General features: G+C 43.2%; 1 protein-coding gene across 2 annotated transcripts; it reads left to right on the top strand.

Annotated features, from left to right (window-relative positions):
- The first annotated feature begins 5 nt into the window (after positions 1-5).
- Stk36 (serine/threonine kinase 36) lies at positions 6-26,966 on the top strand. Of its 2 annotated transcripts, XM_027941837.2 has the most exons (27): positions 6-178; positions 622-794; positions 1,997-2,137; positions 2,242-2,319; positions 3,374-3,504; positions 3,768-4,017; positions 5,359-5,452; positions 5,737-5,906; positions 6,089-6,276; positions 6,795-6,894; positions 10,086-10,229; positions 13,954-14,133; positions 15,331-15,428; positions 15,877-15,982; positions 17,258-17,408; positions 17,579-17,706; positions 18,137-18,241; positions 18,584-18,682; positions 18,765-18,853; positions 19,109-19,172; positions 19,350-19,460; positions 21,604-21,684; positions 22,544-22,718; positions 22,981-23,128; positions 23,383-23,530; positions 24,054-24,800; positions 26,256-26,966. In XM_027941837.2, exons 2-27 carry the CDS (start codon positions 711-713, stop codon positions 26,397-26,399), a joined length of 3,954 nt encoding a protein of 1,317 aa, XP_027797638.2. In that variant the 5' UTR covers positions 6-178; positions 622-710; the 3' UTR covers positions 26,400-26,966. The 2 variants fall into 2 exon arrangements, with proteins under 2 accessions (XP_027797638.2, XP_071475711.1); XM_071619610.1 differs by lacking the exons at positions 6-178; positions 622-794; positions 1,997-2,137; positions 2,242-2,319 and adding an exon at positions 3,080-3,125.
- Positions 26,967-27,349: the final 383 nt, after the last annotated feature.

Here is a 27,349-nt window from a genome sequence, read left to right as displayed (position 1 = left end):
GCGGGTGTGCTGCTACCGTTTCTAGGCAACCTCAGACTCCCGGTCCTTAATGGAGCCGGATGGCCAAGCGACAGCTTGGAAGTGCTCTAGGAAGTGCCTATGGGCGGTCCACGTCCCTCCCACACCTCTGAGAGCCTTTGTCTTCTGAATTTTGGGCCAGTTCTAGCGAGTAAAATTGGTAAGCATGCCCCCGAAAGAGACTGGCAGTAGGCAACGGAGAAAAACTAGTTAAGTCAAACCAAGTATGGAGACAGGCCGAGGGGACCAGGCTGGAGGCCGCCACCGGCGCCTCCCGGACTTAGCGCTCCTATTTTTTTTCGGGGGGTTTGGGGGAGTTTGAGAAAGATGTCCGGATCAGTGAAATGCACGGGCAAGTGTCCGGGCCGGGCTGCCTAGGAGTGAGAGGTAGGAAATTGGAGTAGGCTTGAACCAGCAGAGTCCCGTGGGCTTGCGGGACAGGAGAGTAAAAAACGGGGAGGAACTCCCAAGAAGATGCTTCGTTTGTTCCAAGATCCCATTATTCTATCTACTCCACCCGACCGTGTTTTTGAGGCCCGGATTAGTGTGAAAAAGGCAAAGGCAAAGTGGCTAACGTTTACCTTTCCCCCGTGCCCGAACCAGGCCTCCCAGATGTGTGAAAGTGACCCTGGATCTGTAGCTCTTGAGCACCATCGCTACCTTCTTTCCTGAGAGATGCTGAAACCTTTGTTATGGAGAAGTACCACGTGTTGGAGATGATTGGAGAAGGCTCTTTTGGGAGAGTGTACAAGGGTCGGAAAAAATACAGTGCACAGGTGGTGAAGAAAGGGATATATTTTCAGTGGGATTCGGTATCCACAACTCCAATGGAATATGGGGCCAAATGTGTTTAAACCAACCTGTATTCCTAAGGCAATGACTGCCACATTTCTTATGAAGTATGGCCACTAAAGTTGGGTTATGTGGGTTCAGATTCCAGCTCTACCACTTTCTGGCCTTGAAACGATGGACAAACTACTTAACCTCTGTGTCTCATTTTCCTCATCTATAAAATGGGTATAAGAACTTATTGATGAGGTTTGAGGACTAAATATGTTTTTAGACTAAATCCTTTAGTACAATGTTTGGTACCTAGAAAAAACAAATTATTATTATTTTATTTTTGTGAGCCACATCCCCAGCCAATTTTATTTATTTATTTAATTTTTTATTTGTGGTGCTGGAGATCGAACCCAGGTCCTTGTGCATGCAAGACAAGCACTCTACCAACTGAGCTATATCCCCAGCCCCCCATTTTATTTTTTATTTTGAGACAGAGTCTCACTAAGTTGCATAGGGCCTTGCTAAGTGGCTGAAGCTGGCTTTGAACTTGTTGTCCTCCTGCCTCAGCCTCCCCAAATTGCTGGGATTACACTTTTGGGCCACCACTCCCAGTTTATTATTCTGAATAGTTTGATCTATCATACCATTGCAGGAAGAGACAAAACACCTGAACTCTATTTTTCCATCTTTATTTTGCCTTCACTTTTCCCTAAAATCTCAACTGAAGTCCTTTGGTTAGATCAGAACACCTTTCTCAGAATCCATGAATAGAATCTGTTTAGCAAAGGATGTCTCCACTGGGTGCAGTGGTGAAATGCCTGCAATCTCAGAGGGTGGGGAGGCTGAGGCAGGAGGGTGGTGAGTTCAAAGCCAGCCTCAGCAACTTATCCAGGCCCTAAGCAACTTAGTGAAACCTAAATAGAAATATAAAAAAAATGGTTGGGGATGTGGCTCAATGGTTAAGTGCCCCTGGGTTCAATCTCTGGTACTGAAATTGTTTCCTCTTAGGTTGAGGGGTGGGCAAAGCCTGGGTAAGGCCAGCGTACAATGGGGTAAGAGGTGAGAGACTAGCCAGTCTAATAAGAGTTGCTCAGTCTAAGGTCTTGAGTTCTGGACTTCTGAAGTTAAGGTTGAAATCCTAGCTTTTTTTTCAGTAGTATGGTTAGGCCTTGACTCTTCCCTTTACCACTGATAGGTGGTGGCCCTGAAGTTCATCCCCAAATTGGGACGCTCAGAGAAGGAGCTAAGGAATCTACAACGAGAGATTGAAATCATGAGGGGTCTGCGGCATCCCAACATTGTGCATATGCTTGACAGCTTTGAGACTGACAAAGAGGTGTGCTTTCATGGTTTTGGATCACCTTTCTCCAAGGGTCCCAATAATTTCCTAACCCCAGAATATATGAGCATTCCATTAGTGACGTTGCCTTCTCCCCACAGGTGGTGGTGGTGACAGACTATGCTGAGGGAGAGCTTTTTCAGATCCTAGAAGATGATGGAAAACTCCCTGAAGACCAGGTATGTTTCCTGGATAAAACTTCTCTTCACCCCTGACCACTCTGTCAGTGAAGGGCTGGGAGGGCAATTAGAGGGCAGGGAGAGTCTCCATTTTTGAAAACTCCCCAGAAGAATACAAGAGTCTGTGTGCATATAGAGGCAGTATGACATGAGAATTAAGTATGTGAACAGTGGAACCAAAATATCTGAGTATGAAGCTTGGTTCTGCCTCTCACTAGCTGAATCTCCTTGGACAAGTTAATGGAAGTAATATAATATCTACCTGATAAGACTATTGTGGAGATTAATGAATTAATTCACATTAAGTATTTTAACAACTATTGTTAATGTCGTGGAGATTTTTATTGGATATCTTTGAGAAAAAAGGGGCTGTGTGGTGGTACCAGAGAAGGCAGTGAGAGATAAGGGTTGTGGGTCAGGCAGGATGTGCCACCAGGATGTAGAGGTTAGCAACGGGATTTGGTTGAATGAAATCTTCAGTCAGATTCTGTAGGACCCCCTCAGAATTACTTATCACAGTTCTCTTTTTCCTTTTGAGCATTCATCACTGTTTGAAATGTCTTTTTCATTTCTTCTTATTTTTATGTGTGACTACTTCTCTTGAGAAAAGATACTGTCTTATTTAATAATAGCTAATGTGTGTTGAATGTTTACTCAATGCCAGGCACCATTTTGAGCAGTGCTTTACACGCTTTTATTCATTTGGTCCACACAATAATCTAGAAGATAGGTGATATCATTATTCTCACCTTATAGATGATGAGTCTGAGAAGCATAAAAAAAATTTGCCCCTGGTCATGCAGCGAGTAAGTGAGGTTCAATACATTTTCCTTGAGTGAATGAATGAATGAATGAATGAATGAATACATGCATGAATTAACTGGGGAAGCAAAAGCTGCCCTTTTTCTTGAACAAGTAAGGTATGGTGTGAAACTCTGGGAGAATGGGAAAGAAGAAAAAAATCACATTAGTGGCAGTATTAAAAGTCTTTGGCTTGTCAGCCAACCCTTCCCTCTTACCTTTTATTTTTTCATCCTGCCTATCTGAACCCTAGGTTCAGGCTATTGCTGCCCAGTTGGTGTCAGCCCTGTACTATCTACATTCTCACCGCATCCTACACCGAGACATGAAGCCTCAGAACATCCTCCTTGCCAAGGGTGGTGGCATCAAGCTCTGTGACTTTGGGTAAGGATTCTGAGCTTCCGTCTATGTCTCCAGTTCTGCAGGGGGTCTTAGACTGTATGTGTAACTTACATGAACTTCCCTTGAGAACCTGAACTGGAGACTGAGCCTCCAGCTGGATCCTTTGGAACTAAATCAAATGTACTCTCTGTTCTAGCTTGAGATAAATCATACAATGACAGGTAGTAGTGAGCAGGTTTAATTTCCTATTAGTGACCGGGTCTAGAATATCTTTTCCTTTTCCCTTTCCATGCCATTTCCTGCAGATTTGCCCGGGCTATGAGCACCAACACTATGGTTCTTACCTCCATCAAAGGCACACCACTCTATATGTCTCCAGAGCTGGTGGAAGAGCGACCATATGACCACACAGCAGACCTCTGGTCTGTGGGCTGCATTCTGTATGAACTGGCTGTAGGCACTCCTCCCTTCTATACCACAAGCATCTTTCAGCTGGTTAGCCTCATCCTCAAGGACCCTGTGCGCTGGCCCTCCACCATCAGTCCCTGCTTTAAGGTAATGAAAATTGAAAGGGAAAATAATTTTATATCAGAAAACTGTCTCTGTCTACCTCTATTCCCTTTTCCAAAATCTTTTTCCAGAGCTAGAGCAGGATTTTTCAGGAGCTGGGCCAATAAGTCTTGCTTTTCTACTGCAAGGGCTTATGCTAGGCTGGAGGTTGTTCTAAAGCCTGCCAAACTTGGGAGTGGTAGACCCTGTTTGGGGCAGGATAAGCTTTATCACAATAAAAAAGTAATTTCAAAACCTAAGAAGTAGATACTGGTTATTTTGCATGACCTCTGTTCTACTTATTTCGTATCATATGCAGAGTCCAGGTGATATTTAGATGTTGCCTATGTTGCTTCCCGTCCTCCTCAGACATCAGAATGGCCAGTGTCGGAGCTGGCTCCATGATTAGGGGCAGATGACAGAGGTGGTGCCTGTTCATGGTAGCTAAGTCTCAATGGGTTTTTGGAGGAGGGGAGGGAAAGGGTTTGTACTCTCTTTATTTTTTATCTAGGGCAAGATTTTGGATCCTCAATGGAATTTAAGTGCAGTTTTATCCTAGAATAAAATCTCATTATAACTTTCCTATGCTCTATCTAAAATGAAAAGGGACTAATTTCTTTACAACCTGTTCAATTGGGGAGACCCAAATAATTAGAGAAAAAATCTAAACAAAGAAACCTCAAATAGAAGAGATGTACACAAAGATAATCATTCTCTCCTATGGCACATTCGCAGGTATCTTTAGCAAAAGCCATAGTTATACAAATCACCTTGTTTTAGAACAGTGGTCATAATCTACTAGTACCTTTTTGTTTCTGGCCCAGTGGAAGATTTTCCACCAATAATTCATAACATATACTTCTTGAATTATAGTCTCTATTCCCCTCAAGCATCTAAAGATTTGCTTTTGAGTGTTCCCAAACATCTCTACACCATTCCTGTGTGAGCGTCTTCTTAACTATAGATCCATCTATTTCTATGCAGCCCAAAACAAATCCATAATGAAAGGGAGGCATCAGTCTGGGACTCCCTTGAATGTTTGCTTTCTGGAGATGATTGTGAAGGTGATATCTTCCTCTCAGTTTTTTCTCCATTCTTCACAAAGTTGGTGACATTGAAATTCTGTACTCATGTCTGAGGGTACAAAATCTCCATGAATAGGGATTGGTGCTTCCTGGGAGGTGAGGCAGTAGTCTGTCTGGAAATGGGGCCCACATTAACAGTTGTCAAGGTTGTGGTCAAGTCTGTTATACCAATAGGAGTTTGGGATTACCAGTTCTGTTGACAGGTTAGAGAGTCTAGAAGGAAGGGAAGGAAGAGCTGATGGAGTATTATTTCTCTCCACAGAACTTCTTGCAGGGGCTGCTCACCAAGGACCCCCGGCAGCGTCTTTCCTGGCCAGACCTCTTACATCACCCCTTTATTGCTGGTCGTGTCACCAGTGAGTCATCAGGATTCCCAGGGCTCTGGCACCTCCAAGTATTTTTCCCAACCTACCTCTCTGCCCTCAATATCTGGATCCAACATATTATCATTTCTCCACCAGCTTGAGCTTTCTCTTCCTAGCCCTTTGCCTAACTTTGGCCACTCCTGCTCCCTTTTTGTTATTGTCTCAAATGGCTGCCTTCCATAGAAGCCTGGAGACACTGAAGTAGTCTCTGGCCAAGTGACCATGGTGTCTACAGCCCTAGTATAATCATGTTTTCTCCTGCTCCCTCCCTGCAGTAATAACCGAACCAGCAGGCTCAGAGTCGGGTACCCCATTTACCAGTCACCTACCCCCAGAACTTCAGGTTCTAAAAGATGAACAGGCCCATCGGCTGGCCCCAAAGGGCAGTCAGTCTCGCATCTTGCGTCAGGCCTGTAAACGCATGGCTGAAGAGGCCAAGCAGAAGGTATGTGAGATACAGAAAAATATGTAACATGTAAAAATATATAACTAACCAGGCTAGTCATTGGGGGAGTTGGAAAAGGAGGTTGACTTTCTAGGAAATTGGGAAAGGCCATGAGTAAGATCCATACCGTCCTATAGCATCTAGACAGTTCTGGTCCAGTATCTCCTACTCATCTCCCACAGAAACACCACAACACAGAATCTGCCCTTGAGCAAGAGGACAGGAACAACAAGGTGACTCCCAGCACAGTCCCTCTGCCTGGACTACGGGCTACTCCTAAGGAATCAAACCTCCTGGCTGGGATCTTGGCCTCAGAAATGAAGAACAGCTGGGCCGAGTCGGGGGCTGGAGAGGCCCCTCCTACACCTCGGTGAGGGTTGTATAGCTAAGGGTTTGTGTAGTGGGAGGAGGTATCTTGTAGATTTTTGGCTTGAGCTAAAATAAATTTGAAATGATTCCTGTCACTAGCCATTGCCTAAATACAAACCAGTCCTTCAGAATTTGAGTCCTGGGTTGTTGGGTTCTAATTATAGACCCTTTCCTGACTGGTTGGGAAACTTAAGGATTTTCTCTTCTTCATTTCTCTCTTGTTCTTTGACTGAAAGGGAAAGGGTTATTTCCAACCAAAAACGCAGATTGTTTGAGTTGAAAGCCATAGGTGAAAACTGTAGACTTGAGTATAAGATCCAAAGTGGGAGCAGTTAAGGATTTGTGTGTAGAGATACATATACTGTACTGGCCCTATCCCATACCTGAGGAAAATTCCTCTATCTCCCTCGATGGCTTATACCTCATTCTTTTTCCTGGGTCTAGAGGGAGGGACAAGTTACTGAACTCTGAGCCTCACAGTCTTGGGACTCATCCTACTTCCATCCTGATCTCTGGCAGGGAAAACCACATCACCCCAGGTTGTGAACAAGCATTCCCAGAGCTGAGGTCAGAGGTAGTCGGCCAGCGGAGCATTGATGCAGTGGACCTAGAAAATGAGGTGAGCCTTAGGGTTTCTTCTTGGCCTCATTCCTGCTATGGCATGTTGGGCCCAGGTGGGTGTTTTTCTAGAACAATGATTCTCTTAAGCATGAGCTCCTTTTGTGTTAAAAATTACTTTTATATCAATTTATAGATTTTAATAATAGTATCTGAACATGTAATTCTCAAAGATGAGAATGCATAGGTAAAATCAAAAGTGCCAAGTTGGGCATGGTAGCACATACCTATAGTTCCATCTACTTGGAAGGCTAAGGCAGAAGGATCACTTGGGCCCAGGAGTTGCCACTATATTGCCAGCCTGAGCAGTATACTGAGACCCCATCTAAAAAAACCAAAACCAACCAAACAAAAACCCTTCTTATATCAGTTCCAGATGTGACTACTGTTATTAATTTAATCTGTGTCCTTCTAAACTTTCTAACTTTGTATTCACATATGTTCACAAAGGGAAATAGTTTGGCTGTTTAATGAGTTCATCTTATATGTATTGCTTCATATCATGCCTCTTTTACCCTTTGATTTGTTTTAGGGCTTTTTCTACATCATAGCATATATCTCTACCTTAGTCTTTTGTGTTTTATGATTCTAATTTTTTATTTTGAAATCATTTCAACTTAAATATTACTTGTGAGAATACTATGTAGAATTCCCATACATCCTGATCTTGGCCCATTTTGTGAACCAAAATAGAACACCCAAGACTAGATAATTTATAATGAACAGAAATGTATTTTTTAAAGTTGTGGAGGCTGGGAAATCTAAGATGAAAGTAAGCAGGTTAGGGCTCAGTCTTTCTCCTTCTAGCATAGTACTTTGAATGCCACGTCCTCTGAAGGTGAGGGATGCTCGAACAGAAGAGATCAAGTGAACCTACTCCCACAAACCTTTTCTATAGCAGCATGAATCCATTTATAGGGGTGGAGCCCTTGTGACCTAAAAACCTTCTATTAGGCCCCACCTCCCAACAAATTTTTGGGGGGATAATTTAACACAACCATATATACATATGTGTGTATATATAATGTTGTTGTTGTTTTTTACTAGGAATTGAACCCATGAGTGCTTAACCACTGATCTACATCCCCAGCCCTTTTTATTTTTATTTATTTATTTATTTTTAATTTTAAAATATTTGTTTTTGGGTTGTAATTGGACACAATTCCTGGACCAGTTCCTTGGTTTTCTTTGTTTTTTATGACAGTTTTTAAGGTATATGTATTACCTTTATTTTATTTATTTATTTTTATGTGGTGCTGAGGATTGAACCCAGGGCCTTGAACGTGCTAGGTGAGCATTCTACCACTGAGCCACAACCCCAGCCCCTTTTTATTTTTTGTTTTAAGACAGGGTCTCACTAAGTTGCTTAGGGCCTTGCTAAGTTGCTGAAGCTGGCTTTGAACTTGTGATCCTCCTGCCTCAGCTTCCCAAGCCACTGGGATTACAGGCATGAACCACCACAGCCAGCAACACAAATATTTTGGAGAGGACAAAGACATTCAAACCATAATCCCCCTTATACCCAGATTCACCAGTCAAAATTTTGTCAAATTTGCTTTACAATTCTCTCTCCATGTATGTTTGGATATAGCATCTTTTGAATCATTTTGAAGTAAGTTGCAGATATAGCCCTTCACCCCTAAACACATTATAAGGTCAATCACTTGACTACCACCATACAAAGAAATTTAATATTGATATGTTATTATAATAATAGTAAATAGATTAATGGACTAATCTACAATCCATATTCTGATTTTTGCGAATTGCTCCAGTAATGTATTTTATTAAAAATTTTTCTGTTCTGTGATTCAGTCCAGTATCATACATTGCATTAAATTGTTAATACCTCATTAGTATCCTTTGGTCTGGACCAGTTCCTTGGTTTTCTTTGTTTTTTTATGACAGTTTTAAGGTACATGTATTAGTCTGTTTTTCATTACTATAACTAAATACCTGAGCATGCTAACTTTGTAAAGAAAAGTGGTTTATTTAGCTCATAGGTTCAGAGATTCAAGGGCAAGATACTGGCATTGGCTTTGCTCTGGTGATGATCTCATGGCTTATGGCATCACAATAGGGAGGTGGTATGTGTGGGAGGAAGTGTCACACCTCAAAATAGGAAGCCTGAGAGATTGGGTGAGTCCAGGTTCAGGGTTTTATAACAACTCCCTCTCAAGAACTAATTAGAGTCCCTTAAGAAATACTTAATTCCAGGCTGGGAATATACCTTAGTGGGAAAATACTTGATTAGTTTACATGGGATCCTCTATTTGATCACCAGCATGGTTCCCCCTCAAAAAAGAAAAAAAAAAAAAAAAAAAATATATATATATATATATATATATATATGAGAGAGAGAGAAATACTTAATCCTTTCTGCAAGCATATCCCCTTCCCACTTGACATAAAGACCTTGTAAGTAGGCCCCATGTCTTAAAAGTCTCACTACCTACTGGTACCACCATGCTGGGACCCAAGCCTCCATTATATGAACTTTGGGGAGAATACACATGTCCAAAGAATAACAGTACATTTATTTTGTAGAATGTTCCTCAAACATTAGATTTGATTAGATTCAGGTTATGCATTTTTGGCATAAGTAATACATGCTCAGTACTACATTCTTTTCAATAACCTCATAGTATTCACTAGTAGGGATGGATCCCTGGTTGTTTATTTACTGACTGAGTTTATGATGTTTTCATTTTTTATCATTACCAACCATGGACATCCTTCTAGATATTTTTTTTGTTTTTCTGGTTTTGTTTTTGTTTTAGTACTAGGGATTGAATTCAGGGGTACTTAACCACTGGGTCCTTTTCAGTTTTTATTTTGTGACAGGATCTTGCTAAGTTGCTCAGTGAGGGCCTCGTTGAGTTACTAAGGCTGGCCTCAAACTTGATCCTTCTACCTCGGCCTTTTATGTTGCTGGGGTTACAGGTGTGTGCCAGCATACCTGGCTTCTTAGTATCTTCTTATGCACACTTGCCAGTGCTCTCAAAGACTTTTCCAGATCCCTCACATACTGCCCACTACACCCTTTTATGACAGGAGATTGAAGGAGGCACTTGCTGCTTGCAATTACTTCATGATTCCCCCAATTTCTGGCCCCAAGTTGAGAGCATGATCCTGAGACTTATACACTCCTCTGACCTCTTTCATCCTCCCACCACTTCCCTTGTTCCCCAGGAGCCAGAAAGTGATGATGAATGGCAACAACTGCTAGAGACCACTGAGCCTGTGCCCATTCAGCTGAAGGCCCCTCTCACCCTGCTGTGTAATCCTGACTTCTGCCAGCGCATCCAGAATCAGCTGCGTGAAATTGGAGGGCAGGTAATGGGCAGAGGGTACTGTAGGCAGGATTTGGGGCTATTTTCAGAGAGGAAGCATTGAAAAACATCAAAAGGAGAAAGTTTGTCCTTCCCCAGTTCTTCCAGTTTATCTGCATAAATAGAAGAGACTCACTAACCTCCTTTAGTAACACAGAAAGAGAAGGCCTTTTCTGAAGGAAAAAAAATAACTATCTAGAGCAGGCATCAACAAACTTTTTTTGATGGTGTATATTTTAGGCATTGTGGGCCAAGAGGCAAAAAATTCATAAGTACTTAATTAAATATTTAAGTATTCATATAATGAAGAAAAACACATTTCCACAAAATATTTATGGACAAGCCTTAAAAACAAAATTGTAACAATTGAATATGCAATATTTTGTACTACAGGTATACTAGTGAGAATGAAGTTCTTTGTTGGGGGTAACATTTTGCTTAATTAACATTTGCTTAATTAAAAGTTAGGATTCACTCTTATAAAGCCTTTTTTCCTTATCTGAAACAGTGCTCTCCCTTACTAGGAACTCGCCAAAATATGCTGCTTATATTTATTTCCCTCTTTTTTTTTTTTTTTGTGGTCCCATGGATTGAACCCAGGGCCTCACACATGCTACGCAAATGCTCTACCACTGAACTATATCCCCAGTCCTCCCTCTCTTTTCTTTAATTTTTTTTTACAAAAAATTATTTTTTGTTTTTTTTTACAAAAAACAATTTATTGAGATCTAATTTATGTGCCACAAAACTTCTGATTTTTAGTATACAATTAATAATTCCAGCAGAGGCAAAAGGATTGCAAGTTTGAAGCCAGCCAGCCTCAGCAATTCAGCAAGGCCCTAAGCAACTCAGAGAGACTGTCTCAAAATAAAAAATAAAAAAGACTGGAGATATATCTCAGTGGTAAAGCACTCCTGGGTTCACTCCCCAGTAACAAAATAATAACAATTTCAAATTATGAAACTATCATCATATTCCAATTGTAAAACACTTTTATCATCCCATAAGATTTCTTATACCTATTTCCAATTAATCACTTTTCCCAGTCCTAGGCAACCATTAAGCTTTCTATCTTGTAGGTTGCTTATTCTGGACATATCACATGATTGGAATTGTATATGATCATTGTGACTGGCATTTTTCACTTAGCATGATGCTTTCAAGTTTATTCATGATGTAGCATGTATTAGGATTTCATTGCTTTATATTATGTATGAGTATTTCATTGTATTGATAGATTACATTTTATTTATCTACCCACCAGTTAGTTGATGGATTGTTTTTATTTTTTGAAAACATTGGGTTGTTGCTGCTATAAACATTCTAATCCAGCTGTGTGCTGCTGTATGTTTTTGTTTCCCTTGGCTAGATACTTAGCAATGGAATTGTTGTCATGTAGTAAAAATTTGTTATTTAGCATTTTAAAAAACTTCTGAACCATTTTCCAAAATGGCAGTACCATCTTACATTCCCACCAGCAGCATGTGAGGGTCACAGTTTCTCCACGTTTGCCAACATTTATTATTGTCTGACTTTTTTTGATTATACCCAATCTAGTAAGTGTAAAGAACCTCATTGTTGTTTTAAATTTGCACTCCACTAATGATAAATGATGAATACCTTTTCATGTGCTTATTAGTCATTTGTATATCTTTGGTGAAATATCTGTTCTAATCCTCCATTAATTTTTTTAAATTGATTTGTTTATCTTATGGAGTTGTAAGAATGTGCTATTATTCTGGATATAGGACTTTTACCAGATAAGTGATTTGCAAATATTTTCTTCCAGTGTATGGTTTGTCTTTTTTTTTTTTTTTTGCCATCTTATAAGAATGTCTTTCAAATCACAAAGATGTTGAATTTTCTCCTTTTGTTTATTATGCTTTTGATTGTTTATAAGAAATCCTTTTCAAACTGAATGTCTTGAAGTTTTTCTCCTAAAAAGATTTCAACTTATTTTTTAAGAGTATAAATTTTACCTCTTACATACTTAAGTTCTCTGATACATTTTGAGTTAATTTTTATTTATGATGTGAGTTAAGAATCTAAGTTTATCTTTTTGCATGTCTATACCCAATCCTAGAAGGATTTTTTGAAAAACAAACAGAAAAACCAAACCAAAACAAAAAAACTGCCCTCATTGAATTGCCTTGGCATCTTACTCTTGATTTTTGGCAATAACACATTGTTGTCCTGTTATTGAATGGTTGCTGGATTTTTTATTTTTTTTTAATCAGCATTGACTTAATAATGTTGATTTTAAAAAAAGAATCTAGGGCTTTGTATAGGTTAGGCAAGCAATTCTACCACTGAGCCACACCTCCATCCCCTGTTGAGCTCTCTGAGTTGGAATTCCAATTCAGCTACTCATTAACTGTGTGATCTTTGACTATGTATTTAATCTATCTAGAAGCTTCAGTTTTCTCATTTAAAAATAGATAGTTTGGGGCTGGGGTTGTGGCTCACTTGTAGAGCACTCGCCTAGCACATGTGAGGCCCTGGGTTTGATTTTCAGCACCACATATAAATAAATAAAATAAAAGTATTGTGTCCACCTACAACTAAAAAAATAAATATTTATATAAAAAATAATAAGATAGATAGTTTGGGCTGGAGTTGTAGCTTGATGGAAGAGCACTTGCCTAGCACCTGTGAGACATTGGGTTTGATTTTCAGCACTACGTAAGAAATAATAAATGTGTTCATATAATATAAATAAATTTATAACTAAATCATTTATAACACATATATCATAAATTTAAAAAATAAATGGATAGTTTTAGCCAGGTGTGGAGAACAAGGCAGGAGGATCAAAAGTTCGAGGTCAGCTTCGGCCACTTAGTGAGACCCTATCTCAAAATAAAAAAATTAAAGGCTTGGGATGTATCTCAGTGGTAGAGCATCCCTGGGTTTAATCCCCAGTGGGGGCCAGGGGAAGGGATATTTCTATTTACTTTACAGGGTTATTGTAAAGATTGCACAGGAAAATTAATGCCAAAATTTAAAAACAGTGAATGGTATGTTCTAAAACATTAGCTGTAAATGTTATTCCTTTATATTTAAAATTATAATACTGTCCCAAGTTTATAGGCTGTACAAGTAAGTGTTAGGCAAGATTTGGTAGGTGGGCTATAGTTTATGATTTCTTGAACAGAAGTTGAATGACCTTCAGTCTCTTTAAAGTTTAGTAGCATTGTTTTGTGTTCATTGTTTTTTAATTTTCAGAAGTGCTGGTGTGTGCATGTGTGTGGTGTGTGAAGGGCTGGAGAGTGGAGTGGGAGCAGATAGGATTGTTATGGGGCCTGATAGATCCTGAGGGGAATTGCCCTGCCCCTTAGTCTCGGGTGTTCTGTGTCAAGTGACCTGACTATCTATAGTCCTCTTCCTTGGAACAGTCGCCCTCTTTCCTTGCTCTTCTTCCCTGGATTTTAGATTCCAAAAAAGGAAAGCAAACATTTGGCCTACTTTGCCAACTCCTTGGGGACATTTGGTATCTGTGACTCTCCTTTTTCTTGTGTGTGTGTGTGTGTGTGTGTGTGTGTATTTTAGTTGTAGATGGACAAAATACCTTTATTTTATTTATTTTAATGTGATGCTGAGGATTGAACCCAGTGCCTCACACATGCTAGGCAAGCGCTCTACCACTGAGCCACAACCCCAGTCCCTCTTTATTTTTCTTATGATCCATTTGCCTATTAATTGCTATCTCTTTCCATCATGTCACTCAGATCCTGAAAGGCAGCCTGGAGAATGCTTCCCATATCCTCCCTGCACTCCGGGTCCTGAGCAGTCTTCTGTCCAGCTGCAGTGACTCTGTTCCCCTGTATTCCTTCTGCCAGGAAGCAGGGCTGCCTGAGCTGCTGCTCAGTCTCCTCAGGCACAGCCAGGAGAGCAACAGTATACAGCAGGTAAGCACCAGGTCAGGAGCTTCTGAAGACTAACAGAGGTTCTTTTGCTTGGAATTCTGTCCTTTGGGCTTCCAACTATATTTTCCCTGACTGCCTTTTATTTTATTTTCTCCTTTTTCTAATTAGCACACCATCAATTGCAAATTCTCTGCCCTTCTGGGGCTAGAGAGGTAGTGTCAGTCAGTGAAGTAGGCTAAGTGTATAACTATGTGAGAGGTGGGGAATCTGACAAATGGGGTTAGACGCCCTCTCTAAATGGACCATCTTCTCCTTGCTCCAGCCTATTGTTGCTATGTGAAAATTTGGGCCAATGTTGCCATATCTTCAAGTTTTCAAGTAGAAATCCAGATTTTTATACATAATTCCTTCATATTTAGAATACCATGGTTTGAAACATTGGATCCTAGGCTTTACTAATGTGATTTTAGAGGGCAGAGTACTGAAGTTCAGAGGTTAACTCATACTTAGTCACTAATCTATAGATGGTCACAGAAATTATAAGTGGAAGAGCTAGGACTGAGACGCACTGTATTTGGAGCCAAATCTCTACTTGCCTACACTGTCTGCTGTAGCTGAGCTGTGAAGATAGGAGGACCATCATGTCACCCCGAGAGGACAGAGTCAGAGTTTACAAGGCATAGGCTAAGGCAGCTGGCAAGCTGTACTCTGCTGATGAGTATTTAGGGGGATTTTAAGGAATTTTTATGAATTTTTTTTTTTTTTTAAATAGAATCTCCTACACTTGAAAAAGACCCATTTCAGGCTGTTTATAGTCCACTCACTGGCTGACATTTTGTCACCTCTCGATCTTCTCTCTGCCCATACTTCTTCTCCCCCATCCCTTTCTGTTTGGTCACTTTGGCTGGATTTCTGTAGGCCATTTTTATTTATTTATTTATTTATTTTGGTACTGGAGAGTGAATCTAGGGGTTTAACCACTGAGCCACATCCCTAGCCTTTTTTTTGTATTTTATTTAGAGACAGGGTCTCGTAGAATTACTTAGGGCCTCACTAAGTTGCTGAGGCTGGTTTCAACTCATGGTCCTCCTGCCTCAGCCTCCCGAGCTGCTGGGATTACAAGCATGCGCCACCATCCCCGGCTCTTCTGTATGCTCTTCTTTTTACTATTTTTTTTTCTCTTTGCTGCCATCCCCATGTTGTCCTTACTCTCTCTTTTTTTTCCCTCTTCCCTGGCAGCAACCCTGGTATGGGGCCTTCTTACGGGACCTAATGGCTGTGATTCAGGCCTATTTTGCCTGTGCCTTCAATCTGGAGAGGAGCCAGACAGGCGACAGGTGGGATAAAATGCACTTTTGCTCTGCTGACCAGTTTGGCTTCAGTTTCAACTCCATTTCTTCCCCTGCAAATTAGGAAGATGCCAAGTGAAAAGAAGTTGTGATTTGTGACAGAGCTAAGTGGCCCTCAGAGTTAAGCTGTCCTCTTAAGGACCTTCAAGCATCTCTAACTTCACCCCAAGACTTTCAGATTCTAAGAGTCAGCAGTCACCATGGCCTCTAAGTGGAAAGATCAAGATGTGAAAATGGCAGAAAAGGGGCTTGGAGGCTGTGTGTGTGTGTGTGTGTGTGTGTGTGTGTGTGTGTGTGTGTTTATTGGGGGAGACAGGAGAACATTCTGTTGTGTTTCTTTGTAGAGATTCTCCTATCAGCCAGATCTGACCCATTCATCACATTGGGGCTTTTAGTAAAAGGATGAGACGAAACTATGGGTTCATTTTTTTCCCAGCCTACAGGTGTTTCAGAAGGCTGCCAATATCTTTCTGGACCTGTTGGGGAAACTGCTATCTCAGTCAGATGACTCTGAGCAGACATTGAGGAGGGACAGCCTCATGGTAATCTGATCCCACCTCCATATTTCTGTCTCTCCTGTCTTCCTCTGTGTTTCTCCCATCCCCTTTATTATGACTATAAAGAGGCAGAGCAAGTTAATAAAACAAACATTTGTTAACTCCTACCATATGCCATATGCCTCATGAGTCCCTGCCTTTAAGGGACTAGGAATAGTCAAGAAGGGAAGAGTGAAAAGTACTTTAGAACTTTGTATAAAATACAGATGCTCTGGAAAAGATGCCATTAACATTATTTGGAGGGTTAGGGAAGAAATCTTGAAGAAGGAAGTCATCTCTGTTAGGCCTTAAAGAACACATAGCAGTTTGCCAGTGGATGAGGCAGGAAAGTAGAGAGAACATTCTAGACAGAAAGAGCAAATTTCTAAAGGCCCAGAGGCATCAAACAACTGGTGTATTTTAGGGGACCACAAATAGAAACATTTCTTCTTGGAGAGACTTATGGATCTTTTAATATTTCCCAACACTAAGGACTAGATAACTATGTGGATTCTCTCCCTGGACCCTAGCAGTCAGGATAAGAGAATAGAGAATTGAATGGGAAAACAGCTAAGTTCTCACTGATCTCAGAGGAGATAATTTGAGAAGAGCATGTGCAGGGAACTAAACAATCTCCTGGTCCTTATTTAAACTGATAATTAGGAACACAGATCTGGGCTATATTTCTGCCTCCAGAGAGCAATCCATTCAAACTTTTCTAATCTTCTAATTCTAATTTCATATCCCTCACCCTTCCAAGTCAGGAAGTTTTGAATGTCTAACCTAAATTTCAGCCTGCAGTGACACTTTTTATTCACCACTTCTCCTGTCATTGTGCAATGAGTAGCATGGGGAGTTTAAAATAACTATCCCTCCTCCCAAAATTTTGTATCAATAAGATTGGGTTGAGGGGGGAGGTCCCAGGAATCCCTAGGAATTCTACTCATGGTCTGTAGATTACACTTTGATAAATATCATGTAGGGAAGAGATCATAAAATAGAAGGATTGGCTGAGACTTGGGGATGGCTCAGTGGTAGAGCATGTGCTTATCATGCCAGAGGCCTTGGGCTCCATCTCCAACCAAAGACAGGAAAGAAAGAAGAGGGAGTGGAGGTAGAAGGATAGTTGTACATTTTCTGTATAAGGACACCTTAGCATTAGATACCTGCCCCTGGATCTGTATTCTCTCCCCTCATGTTCTCAGGGTACTCTTGGTTCTTACACTCAGCCCAGTCAGTTTTCTGATGCTCTGATGTTACTTCTGCCCTTATATCCTTTAGTGCTTTACTGTCCTGTGTGAAACCATGGATGGGAACAGCCGGGCCATCTCCAAAGTGTTTTACTCCAGCCTGCTGACCACGCAGCGTGCTGTGTTGGATGGGCTCCTTCATGGCTTGACAGTTCCACAGCTCCCTTTCCACACACCCCCAGGTGACCATAGTTGGGAGGGGAAGTTCTCTTTGTTTGTTACATAGAGCTCTGTTCTTCCGACTGCCATCACCTAGAATAGTGCCAGCCCTTAGTAGGTACTAAAAAATAACTGTGAACTGAAAGAGGGAAGCCACCAGACCTTACTCCACATCCTTTACTTTTCTCCACAGGAGCCCCACAAGTGAGCCAGCCACTGCGAGAGCAAAGTGAGGATCTGCCTGGAGCCATTGCCTCTGCCCTGGCAGCCATATGCACTGCTCCTGTGGGACTGCCTGGCTGCTGGGATGCCAAAGAACAGGTCTGAGCTGCAGCTTCCTGCTCCTCCCTTCCCCGCTGCTAGAGGAGTTGGGAAGACTGGCTCCAGTTTCTTTGAAGGACAGAAAGAGAAGCTTTTATGCTTCTCCTTGCTGAGGACTTCCAGAAACAGACTCCCACCCACCCTGTTTGAGCTCCTTATAGAATACAATACAGCCAGAATCCCAGAAACTGTGGCCAGCTGGTGATGAAGAAAGCTCAATGATCAGCTATCTGGGTGGTAGGACAGTTGATCGGAAGCCATTGGTAATGCTTCCACAAGGGCTCAGGATTCAGTTTTTCTGTTGCCCTGCCTATACTGAGGCCAAACTAAGACATGACTTTCATTTCTTCAATTCCCATGAAGACTGATTCCTATATTCCCCTATTCCTATAAGGGGAATAGGATTGAGTCTTAAAGTATGTTTCCACAGGTTTCTTGGCATTTGGCAAATCAGCTGACTGAAGACAGCAGCCAGCTGAGGCCATCCCTCATCTCTGGCCTGCGGCATCCCATCCTGTGCCTACACCTTCTCAAGGTACTTCCCACAACTTCCAGCATCTCAGATTTTTTTTTTTAACTCCCAGGACAGAAAAACAGACACAGGGTCTGAGAGAAAGAGTCTGAGAGATCATGAGTCTCCCTTGGAGGACTCCATTCTACCTTTAAATCTGTTCAACTGAGGTGACCCCATGTTAGCCATTCCTCTCCAGAACTGAGAAGCATCCCTGTTTGACTATCAGAAACAAGGGGTAAAGTCCCCTAACACCCCAAGTGAGGGCTCCAGCTCAGTAGAGGCTCACCTGGTTTTCAGCTTGGCCTTCCAGTCAAGGAGCCTGAGCTGCTCTGCCCACTGATAGATACCTTGCCACTCCTCCAGGTTCTGTACTCCTGCTGCCACATCAGTGAGCGACTGTGCCATATTTTAGGGAAAGAGCCCTTGGCCTTGGAGTCACTGTTGATGTTGGTCCAGGGCAAGGTAAGCTGCCAAAGCAGGTAGGCATATCATAGTGATCCTACCTCACCCAGAAGTGGTTCTGACAGCTCGGGTTTCCTTTTAGGTAAAAGTATCAGATTGGGAAGAGTCCACTGAAGTGGCACTCTACCTTCTCTCTCTTCTTGTTTTTCGACTCCAAGATCTGCCTTCTGGGTGAGTCACAAAGTTGGGTCTCTCCACTGGTCTTCTGCCCACACAGCCAACCCTGACACAGAATATTGAGAATAGCACACTTTAGCCTATGCTAAAGGGATGAGAGTGAAGTTTTCTTCACAAAGAACAGACTTGGATTCCCATCAACTTAGGGCCTTGGAGGTGGACATACAGCCTGTGTGAAGAGCACAGTCCAAGGGAGAGGGAAGGCCACCTTTAACATGCTGTATCTCTCAATGTATCTCCCTGTTCCAGAATGGAGACGCTAGGCAGTGAGGTTGCTACTCTCTTTACCCACTCACACGTTGTCTCTCTTGTGGTGAGTTTTCAGCCTTCCCCAACCTCTCCCTCTACTCCTATCATCATGACCCTTTTGGGAGTGGGGCAGTCCCTCTCCCATTTGCAGCCTTTTCAGGATACATTCTATTAGAGCACGACAGAGACACAAATCCTACACCATTCAGATTCAGACAGTCTTCCTCTACCTTTCCTACAGAGTGCAGCAGCCTGTCTGTTGGGACAACTTGGTCAGCAAGGGGTGTCCTTTGACCTCCAGCCCAGGGAATGGATCACTGCAGCTGCACATGCTCTGTCTGCCCCTGCAGAGGTGAGGCCTACCAGAGAAGGCCCAGACCTGTTTTCTCTGAGTCAAATCCTAGGACACCATTCTGGGTGAAAGACTGAAATGCCAGCAAGCCTGGAGAAAACAAAGGAATGGGAAAGGAATCATCCTTTTACCCCAGATAGTAGTCCCCTCTCAGCCCAGACTAGTCAGGGCTTCAGATTTCCTATGCAGGGCTTCTAAAGACAGAGGTGGGAACGATACCAATTGACATGTTCTAAGGTTTCCTATCTGCTTTAGCCCCCCCAGGAGTTCATGTTCTAGTTAGAGTCCTCCTCCTTTTTTTTTAAATATTTTTGTTTTAGTTGTAGTTCGACACAATACTTTTATTTTTATGTGATGCTGAGGATCTAACCCAGCAACCCACACATACTAGGGGAGCGCTCTACCGCTGAGCCCCAGCCCCAGCCCTGGAGTCCTTCTTTATGCTTCTTCTCTTCCCCTTCTACAGCAGAGCCCACTCTACTTTTCTTGCTTTCTTAACTGAGATGGAGAAGGGGCTGACATATTCTTCAGGAATCAGTCCATTTGTAGTCTCCTTTCTGCCCTCTTCCTTTTCCAGCCTTTTGTTCTTCATTTTGAGACCCTTTGGAATCCATATTTCCCTCATTTTGTGAAAAGAAGGGTAGACTTCATATTCACATTACTGTCTTATGTTATATATAGAATTCTTTATAATTTATAAAGCACTTTTCACATGTTACCACAAAACACTTGGCAGATAGACATAGGAAATATAGTAATAATCGTCTGCTTTTCCTTGATAAAGTTGACCTTCAGAGAAATCATATAATTACTGATAGCACTAACATTCATCCAGGAGCCTGAGTCAAGACCCTGGAAACCATCTTCCCCATCATTCTCCTTATAAATGGCTCCCCAGTTCACATGTATTCTACCTTCTGATTGACATACAGATCCCTTCCCTCCGTGGCACCATCACTGCCTTAGTTTGTATTCATACCATCTCTCTTCTGGTCTTTGGCACTTGCCTAAAGGATCTCTCCTCTCAGACTTTACTGCTGCCAGAGCTTTCTTTCTTTCTTTTTTATTTTTATTTTATGTTTTTTAGTTGTAGATGGACACAATACATTTATTTTATTTATTTATTTTTATGTGGTGCTGAGAATCGAACCCAGTGCATCATATGCTAGGTAAGCACTCTATCAATGAGCTACAACCACAGTCCTGAGTGATCTTTCTTAAAGGAAAATGTGGTCATTCACTCAACCAGTGTTTATTGAACACATAGATATGTATCAAGTGCTCAGCACCATTCCAGACTCTGAGGATATAGTAGTGAATAAAAGAGACAAAAAATGTTACTGGTGCAGAGCTCATGTTCATGATCAGTCACTTCCCACTGCTTCTGGGACAAAGTCCAGACTCTGTTGCCTGCTGCTGGAAGTTCAAGTATCAGCTCTGGGCTCTATTACCCTGCTGTACCAAAAGAGTTACAGGAGGTGAAGTTTAAGGCCTACCTACTCTTTTCTTTTGAGGGGGTTGTGGGGTACTAGGGATTGAACTCAGGGGTGCTCTACTACTGCTCTTTTTAATTTTTTTTTAGATTTTGAGACAGGGTCTCACTAAGTTACCCAGGCTGTCCTTGCACTTGCAGTCCTCCTGCCTCAGCCTCCTGAGGAGCGGGAATTACAGGCAAGCACCATTGCACCTGTCTTTTTAACCCAGGGGCTGAGTTGTGGCTCAGTGGTAGAGCTCTCGCCTAGCATGCATGAGGCACTGGGTTTGATCCTCAGTACCACATAAATGTAAATTAAAGATATTGTGTCTACCTAAAATTAAAAAATAAATAAATAAAAAATTTAATCCATCAGTTTTCTATCCCAAGAGGCAGCATTAGGCACTCTCACCCATGCCCCTAACCTCTTGTTTAGCAAGTATCTTTCTAACTATAGTTGCTTTTTTTGTCTGCTTACCCTACCAGACTCTATATTTATGACACACACTTAATAGAATAGGCAGGACCAAGACTCCTAAATCCAGAAGAACTCTTCCCACTCTGCCAGACTCAGGAAGAACTTTCCCACTTACTGGGGGTTGGGTGCACAGGCCTAAGGGCAAACTCATCCCTTTTAGGGATCTGCATTCTTCTTGCTCTCTCCAACAGGTTCGGCTGACTCCACCAGATAGCTGTGGGTTCTATGATGGCCTCCTCATCCTTCTGCTACAGCTCCTCACCCAAGTACAGGTGTATCTTAGGATGGATGAAAAGAAGAGAGAGAAATTGGGCATTCTGGGAGCCATTGGATAGAAAGAAGCAAACATACTTGCCTTTCCTCTCAAACTACCATACCTACTATAGCCTGAGAATTGCCCCACTTGCCATCAGTAGGGCCCTTTAAAGGAAACCATTCAGCTGTATCCCTGGGGATACAATGGGAAAACAACAAATTTTCTTGTTTTGTTTTGGGTTCTGGGAATTGAACCCAGGGGCATTTTACCACTAAACTACATCCCTAATACTTTTTATTTTTTTATCTGGAGACAGGGTCTTGGCACAGTTGCTGAGGCTGGCCTCGAACTTGTAATCCTTCTGCTTCAACTTCCCACACTGCTGGGATTACAAATGTGCACCACTACACCTGGCTGTTGTTTTATTGATATTTAAAACTTTTTATTTTATAGACCTGTGCATCACTTGGCCTTGGTGCAAGCCAGCCCCAATAGGGCAATGCTCTGGTTTTTAGCTGACACACACATGGGTTGATAGGTCAGGAGGTTAAGGTGTGATAAGAAAGGAAAATAAGACAACATAAATGCTAAGTAGGAAGATGAGGAATTATTTCTCTCTCCCTCTTTTTTTTTTCTTTTTTGTACTGGGTGTTGAACCCAGGGGTTCTTTGCTGCTGGGCTACATCCCCAGACTTTTTTATTATTTTCATTTTTTGAGGCAGGGTCTTGCTAAGTTGCTGAAGCTGACCTTGAATTGAGATCCTCCTGCCTCCTGACTGAGACTCCCTTTCCTTTTTGATCAGGGTCAAGAATGAAAAAAGGTAATGGACTTCTAACTTCTGCCTCCCCCGTCACTCTTTCACTTTTACCTCCAGCAGGGAAAGACTAGCCTGATCAGGGATGTGGCTAGCTCAGAAATGTGGACCATTTTGTGGCACCGCTTCTCCATGGCCCTGAGGCTACCTGAGGAGGTAGGAACACAGGAAGAGGAACTGTCACTGTCCGATCCATCCATCCCTGAGCCAGACTGGACGCTGATCTCACCCCAAGGTATCTTTCTGTTAGCATAGCCTCCTCTATGAGGCCAGTGTATGGGTCCCTCTTCAAGTGGATTGAGTCTGGAACTGGGTTAACCACAGAGACTGCTGCTGCTGCTGCTGCTGCTGCTGCTATGGGGGAGACAGCAGAGTCTTCAATAGAGCTGTTCAAGGATGGAGAGGGACTGAATAGGTGATGGTCCTGGGAGCTGTGGGGAAAAGGGCAGCAAGGTCTCTTGCTTGCTTCACTAGGTCTTCTTTCTCCATGTTTTCAGGCATAGCAGCCCTGCTGAGCCTGGCCATGGCCACCTTTACTCAGGAGCCCCAGTTATGCCTGAGCCACCTGTCCCAGCGTGGAAGTCTTCTTATGTCCACCCTGAAGCACCTTCTTTCTCCCAACTTCTTGCATCACCTGAGTCAGACGTGAGTCTGAGCTAGAAGAAGGAGGAGAGAAGATCCAGAATTAGCAATAGGGAGGTGGTGGCTGGGAGTGCAGGAGAGAGGGAGCTGACAGCTTGAGTTACAAGACCAGAAATGGGACAAGGATTAGTCTGGAAACCTAAGGAGCTGCTGAGGTTGGGGACAGGGTGCTGGGGAAGGAAACTTGAGGTGTGGGGTGGAAGTATCATAAAGGATAGGTGAGCAAGACCAAGTATATTGTACACTCTCCTTCTTAGGCCTCACGGGGCTGAGTTTCTGCCTGTTGTGGCGGTCTCTGTCTGCCAGCTCCTCTGCTTTCCCTTTGCCCTGGATGTGGATGCTGACCTCCTCGTAGGTATCCTGGCTGACCTAAGGGACTCAGAAGTTGCAGCCAACCTGCTGCAGGTATTTGGGAAGCTACCAGGTGTGAAGATGGGACAGGAATATGGCCAGTCTTGTGTTCTCTAATTCACTTCCCAATAGGTCCAGGGTTCTCCAGGCTTGACCTAAGAGTTGGAACTGAGGAGAGACTCAGGCCTGAAGAGAGGCATATGGTTGGAGCTGGGCTAGTGTTTTCTTCTCTCTGACATTCTCTCATCTGGTTCAGTGGGGCAATCATCCTAGTCCAGACACTAGGGGCTCAGCTTCTTGACCTGGAACCCATTCCCTGGCAGTTTTTGGCATTACCCCCATAGCTCTTTGGATGCAGAGACCCAGTCCTTAGAGAGCAAGGGGCGTGTTCTTGGAAAGAACCTGCCCTTTGGGCTCCACCTGAGTTCCATGTGGTATGCCATGGGTCAGGACTTAAGCTTCATTCTCTCTTCAGCTTGGCTTTTCTCTCCCCCAGCTTTTGGGTCCCTACTTCCTAGGTGTGGTGTACTTCTTCCTCACGTTGAGCTCCTTTTTCCCACTCTCCCCACTCCCCCAGGTCTGCTGCCACTATCTTCCGTTGTCACAAGTCGAGCTGCCCATCAGCCTCCTTACACGCCTGGCCCTCATGGATCCCACTGCTCTCAACCAGTTTGTGAACACAGTGGCAGCCTCCCCTAGAGCTATCATTCCATTCCTCTCTGTTGTCCTCCTGAGTGATCTGCCACTGCTGACCTCTGACCTTCTCTCCCTACTGGCCCACACAGCCCGGGTACTGTCTCCCAGCCACTTGTCCTTTATCCAAGAGCTCCTGGCTGGCTCTGATGAATCCTATAGGCCCCTGCGAAGTCTCCTGGGCCACCCAGAGAACTCTGTGCGGGCCCGTACTTATGGGCTCCTAGGGCACTTGCTCCAACACAGCATGGCCCTGCGTGGAGCACTACAGAGCCAGGCTGGACTGCTTAATCTTCTGCTGCTAGGGCTTGGAGATGAAGACCCTGCTGTGCGGCGCAGTGCCAGCTTTGCTGTGGGCAATGCAGCCTATCAGGCTGGTCCCCTCGGACCTGCCCTGGCAGCTGCCGTGCCCAGTATGACCCAGTTGCTTGGAGATCCTCAGGCTGGGATCCGGCGCAATGCCGTATCAGCTCTGGGCAACTTGGGACCTGAGGGGTTGGGGGAGGAGTTGTTACAGTGCCAAGTACCCCAGCGGCTCCTGGAGATAGCATGTGGAGACCCTCAGCTGAATGTGAAGGAGGCTGCCCTCGTTGCCCTCCGGAGCCTCCGACAGGAGCCCTGCATCCATCAGGTACATCCCAGGGGACTTTTGAGCCATGATGATCAGGGCCTCTATAGTTCACACCAGTTCTCTGAGATAGTCTGTAAGGAACTGGGACATCTAGAAATCTAAGCTATTACTCCAAGGATGCCTGAAACCCAGGGACAAAGCCTTGGAGATGAGTTTTCCATTTACCATCTCACACTCTTGAGAAGGGAAAGGAGCTAGAAGAGGGCTTCACTGGGCTAGGACATGCCTGAGATCTCAAGGTCCACAGCTTATCTCTTCCAGAGGCTTGGGTGGAGGGAGAAGATAAGAAGATGTTGAGGCCATGAAGATACCAACTATCTTTTTAGTAGCATGCTAAGCATGCTAAGCATTTTTCCTTTGTTGACTGGTTTAAGTTATTATTATCCTCATTTTGCAGGGGAGGAAACTGAGGCACAAATAATTTAGTAATTTTTCCAAGTTACAGAGCCAGCAGGTAGGGTTGGGCTTGTGACCTCAGAAGTCTGGGTCCAGAGCCCATACTCTTTTTTTTTTTTTTTTTTTTTTGGTTCTGCAGGTTGAACCCAGGGGCACTCTGCAACTGAGCTACCATCCTCAGCCCTTTTATATATTTTATTTAGAGACAGGGTCTCTCTGAGTTGCTTAGGGCCTCACTAAGTTACTGAGGCTGGCTTTGAACTTGCGATCCTCCTGCCTCAGCCTCCCGAGCCACTGGGATTATAGGCATGTGTTGCCAGAGCCCATACTCTTTTTTTTTTTAATATTTATTTTTTAGGTGTAGTTGGACACAGTGCCTTTATTTTATTTACTTATTTTTTATGTGGCTGTAACCTAGGACCTCGCATGTGCTAGGCGAGCGCTCTATTGCTGAGCTACCACCCCAGCCCCTAGAGCCCAGAATAAAACCACTGTTTTATTCTGCTGTGTCTGCTCCATTTTCAGTATATAAGGAACCCAGTGGAAATTTCACAACTGCCTACGATAACATAAATTATAGTAGCTCAATGTGATAGCATTGGGTAGTTCATGCAGAACAGAAATTTGACAGGGTGGTGATGATATTATAGGAGTTTCTGGCAATCCATGTGAGGAAATAATAAAAAAGGTTTCTTGGCTGGGAATGAGGGATTAGCTTGGGACTAACTGATCTGGATCCAAAGCTGGGAATCAGACTTTGCTGCTCACTGTCAGTCACTGCTACATTCATTATCTCTTCTGGGGGACAAGTGGATGGGTCCCTTGGTTCCTTGGCTTTATGGTCTGCAACCAAAGAGAATGGAAGTAAATCCCTAGTCCTGATGATTCCTGTCTCCAAGGTTTCCCCATTCAGTCTATCCAAGTCCCCAAAAGCCCATCTCCTTTTTCTTCCTTTGGGATGGGCATTGTAGGACTAAATGAGAGTCCTCTGCCTGTGCCCCAAACACAACTGGTTCTAAGCCTCCCATCCTATTCTATCATCTACTCTCTGTCCTACAGGTGCTGGTGTCCCTGGGTGCCAGTGAGAAATTAGCCTTGCTCTCTCTGGGGAATCAGTTACTGCCACATAGCAGTCCCAGACCTGCCTCTGCCAGGCACTGCAGGAAACTCATCCATCTCCTGAGGCCAACCCACAACACATGATCTCAGATTCGTGGGATCCAGCCTCCAGCCTTTGTTGCCCTGCTATTGCCAAGTCTTCCTTATTCTCCTGCATAAGCCGTCAGTTCAACTGAGAGCTGAAGAGACTGAAGAAGAGCGATAAGCTGCCAATTCACTTGAGAGTGAGAAATGAGAGGAGATTTATGTATAAAGCTCTTTCCTTCCCCCAGATTCAGAATGATTTCAGCCAGTAAACTTCGTTACTGCTGGTGCCAGAGAAGATTCCTTTCTTCTCTGTGTCTAGGGTCTTTTTCCAATAATGTGCTTTGAACTTCAGGAATGTGCCTCCCAGACTTTAGGGAAATATACCTCACTTGTCCCATCTCCCCCTTTCTGGAGCTACTGTAATCCTCCCATGTTTGTGCTTTAGGTGTACTGGCTTCTGTCTCAGCTCTAGGCTATGGGGGATAAATGCCATCAGCCCCTGTTGTTGAGGGGTTCCTAGCCCTTAGGCCACATTTCTTCCATGGGTGGGGGTTGGGCAGTATATCTTTTTTTAATTGTAATTCTGTTTGTAAACTCTTTTAATAAAAAATGTGCCTCACCCTACTTGGAGCTCCCAGGGTAAGGGGTTGGGAGGCTCAGCCCACCCTTTGGCTTCTACGGGGTGCAGAAGCCCTGGGGTCCTGTACTCACAGGATCCTGATTTGGGGGTTTGAATCTTCTCTAGCTTTCCGGCTTTCTCCATTCTAGATGAGACAAATGTGGTTGCCTACTTTTAAACTAAGGCCAGTGGAGCTAAAATAGGAAAGAATAAGATTTAACAAGTAAATTGGATTGCTTTGAGATCTCAGATGTTAGTTTGGATATTTAGCACAGTTTCAGTGTCTAGGGAAGCCTGGTAGCTTTAGGAGTGTAGCTATTTAAAAAGGGGTGTTTGGCAGACCCGTTAGAATTATAATTTAACTGAACATATATTGGGAAGTTTAAAC

This window comes from Marmota flaviventris, chromosome 11 (assembly GCF_047511675.1).
Source record: "Marmota flaviventris isolate mMarFla1 chromosome 11, mMarFla1.hap1, whole genome shotgun sequence".
Taxonomy (NCBI): Eukaryota; Metazoa; Chordata; class Mammalia; order Rodentia; family Sciuridae; genus Marmota; species Marmota flaviventris.
This window is presented reverse-complemented; position numbering and strand designations above follow the sequence as displayed.

Coding starts and splice junctions, on each gene's coding strand:
- Stk36 (XM_027941837.2), top strand. CDS start 711: ATGGAGAAGTACCACGTGTTGGAGATGATTGGAGAAGGCTCTTTTGGG. Junction 15,429..15,876: donor AGGAGCCAGACAGGCGACAG/GTGGGATAAAAT, acceptor TTTTTTTCCCAG/CCTACAGGTGTTTCAGAAGG. Junction 15,983..17,257: donor TGAGGAGGGACAGCCTCATG/GTAATCTGATCC, acceptor TATATCCTTTAG/TGCTTTACTGTCCTGTGTGA.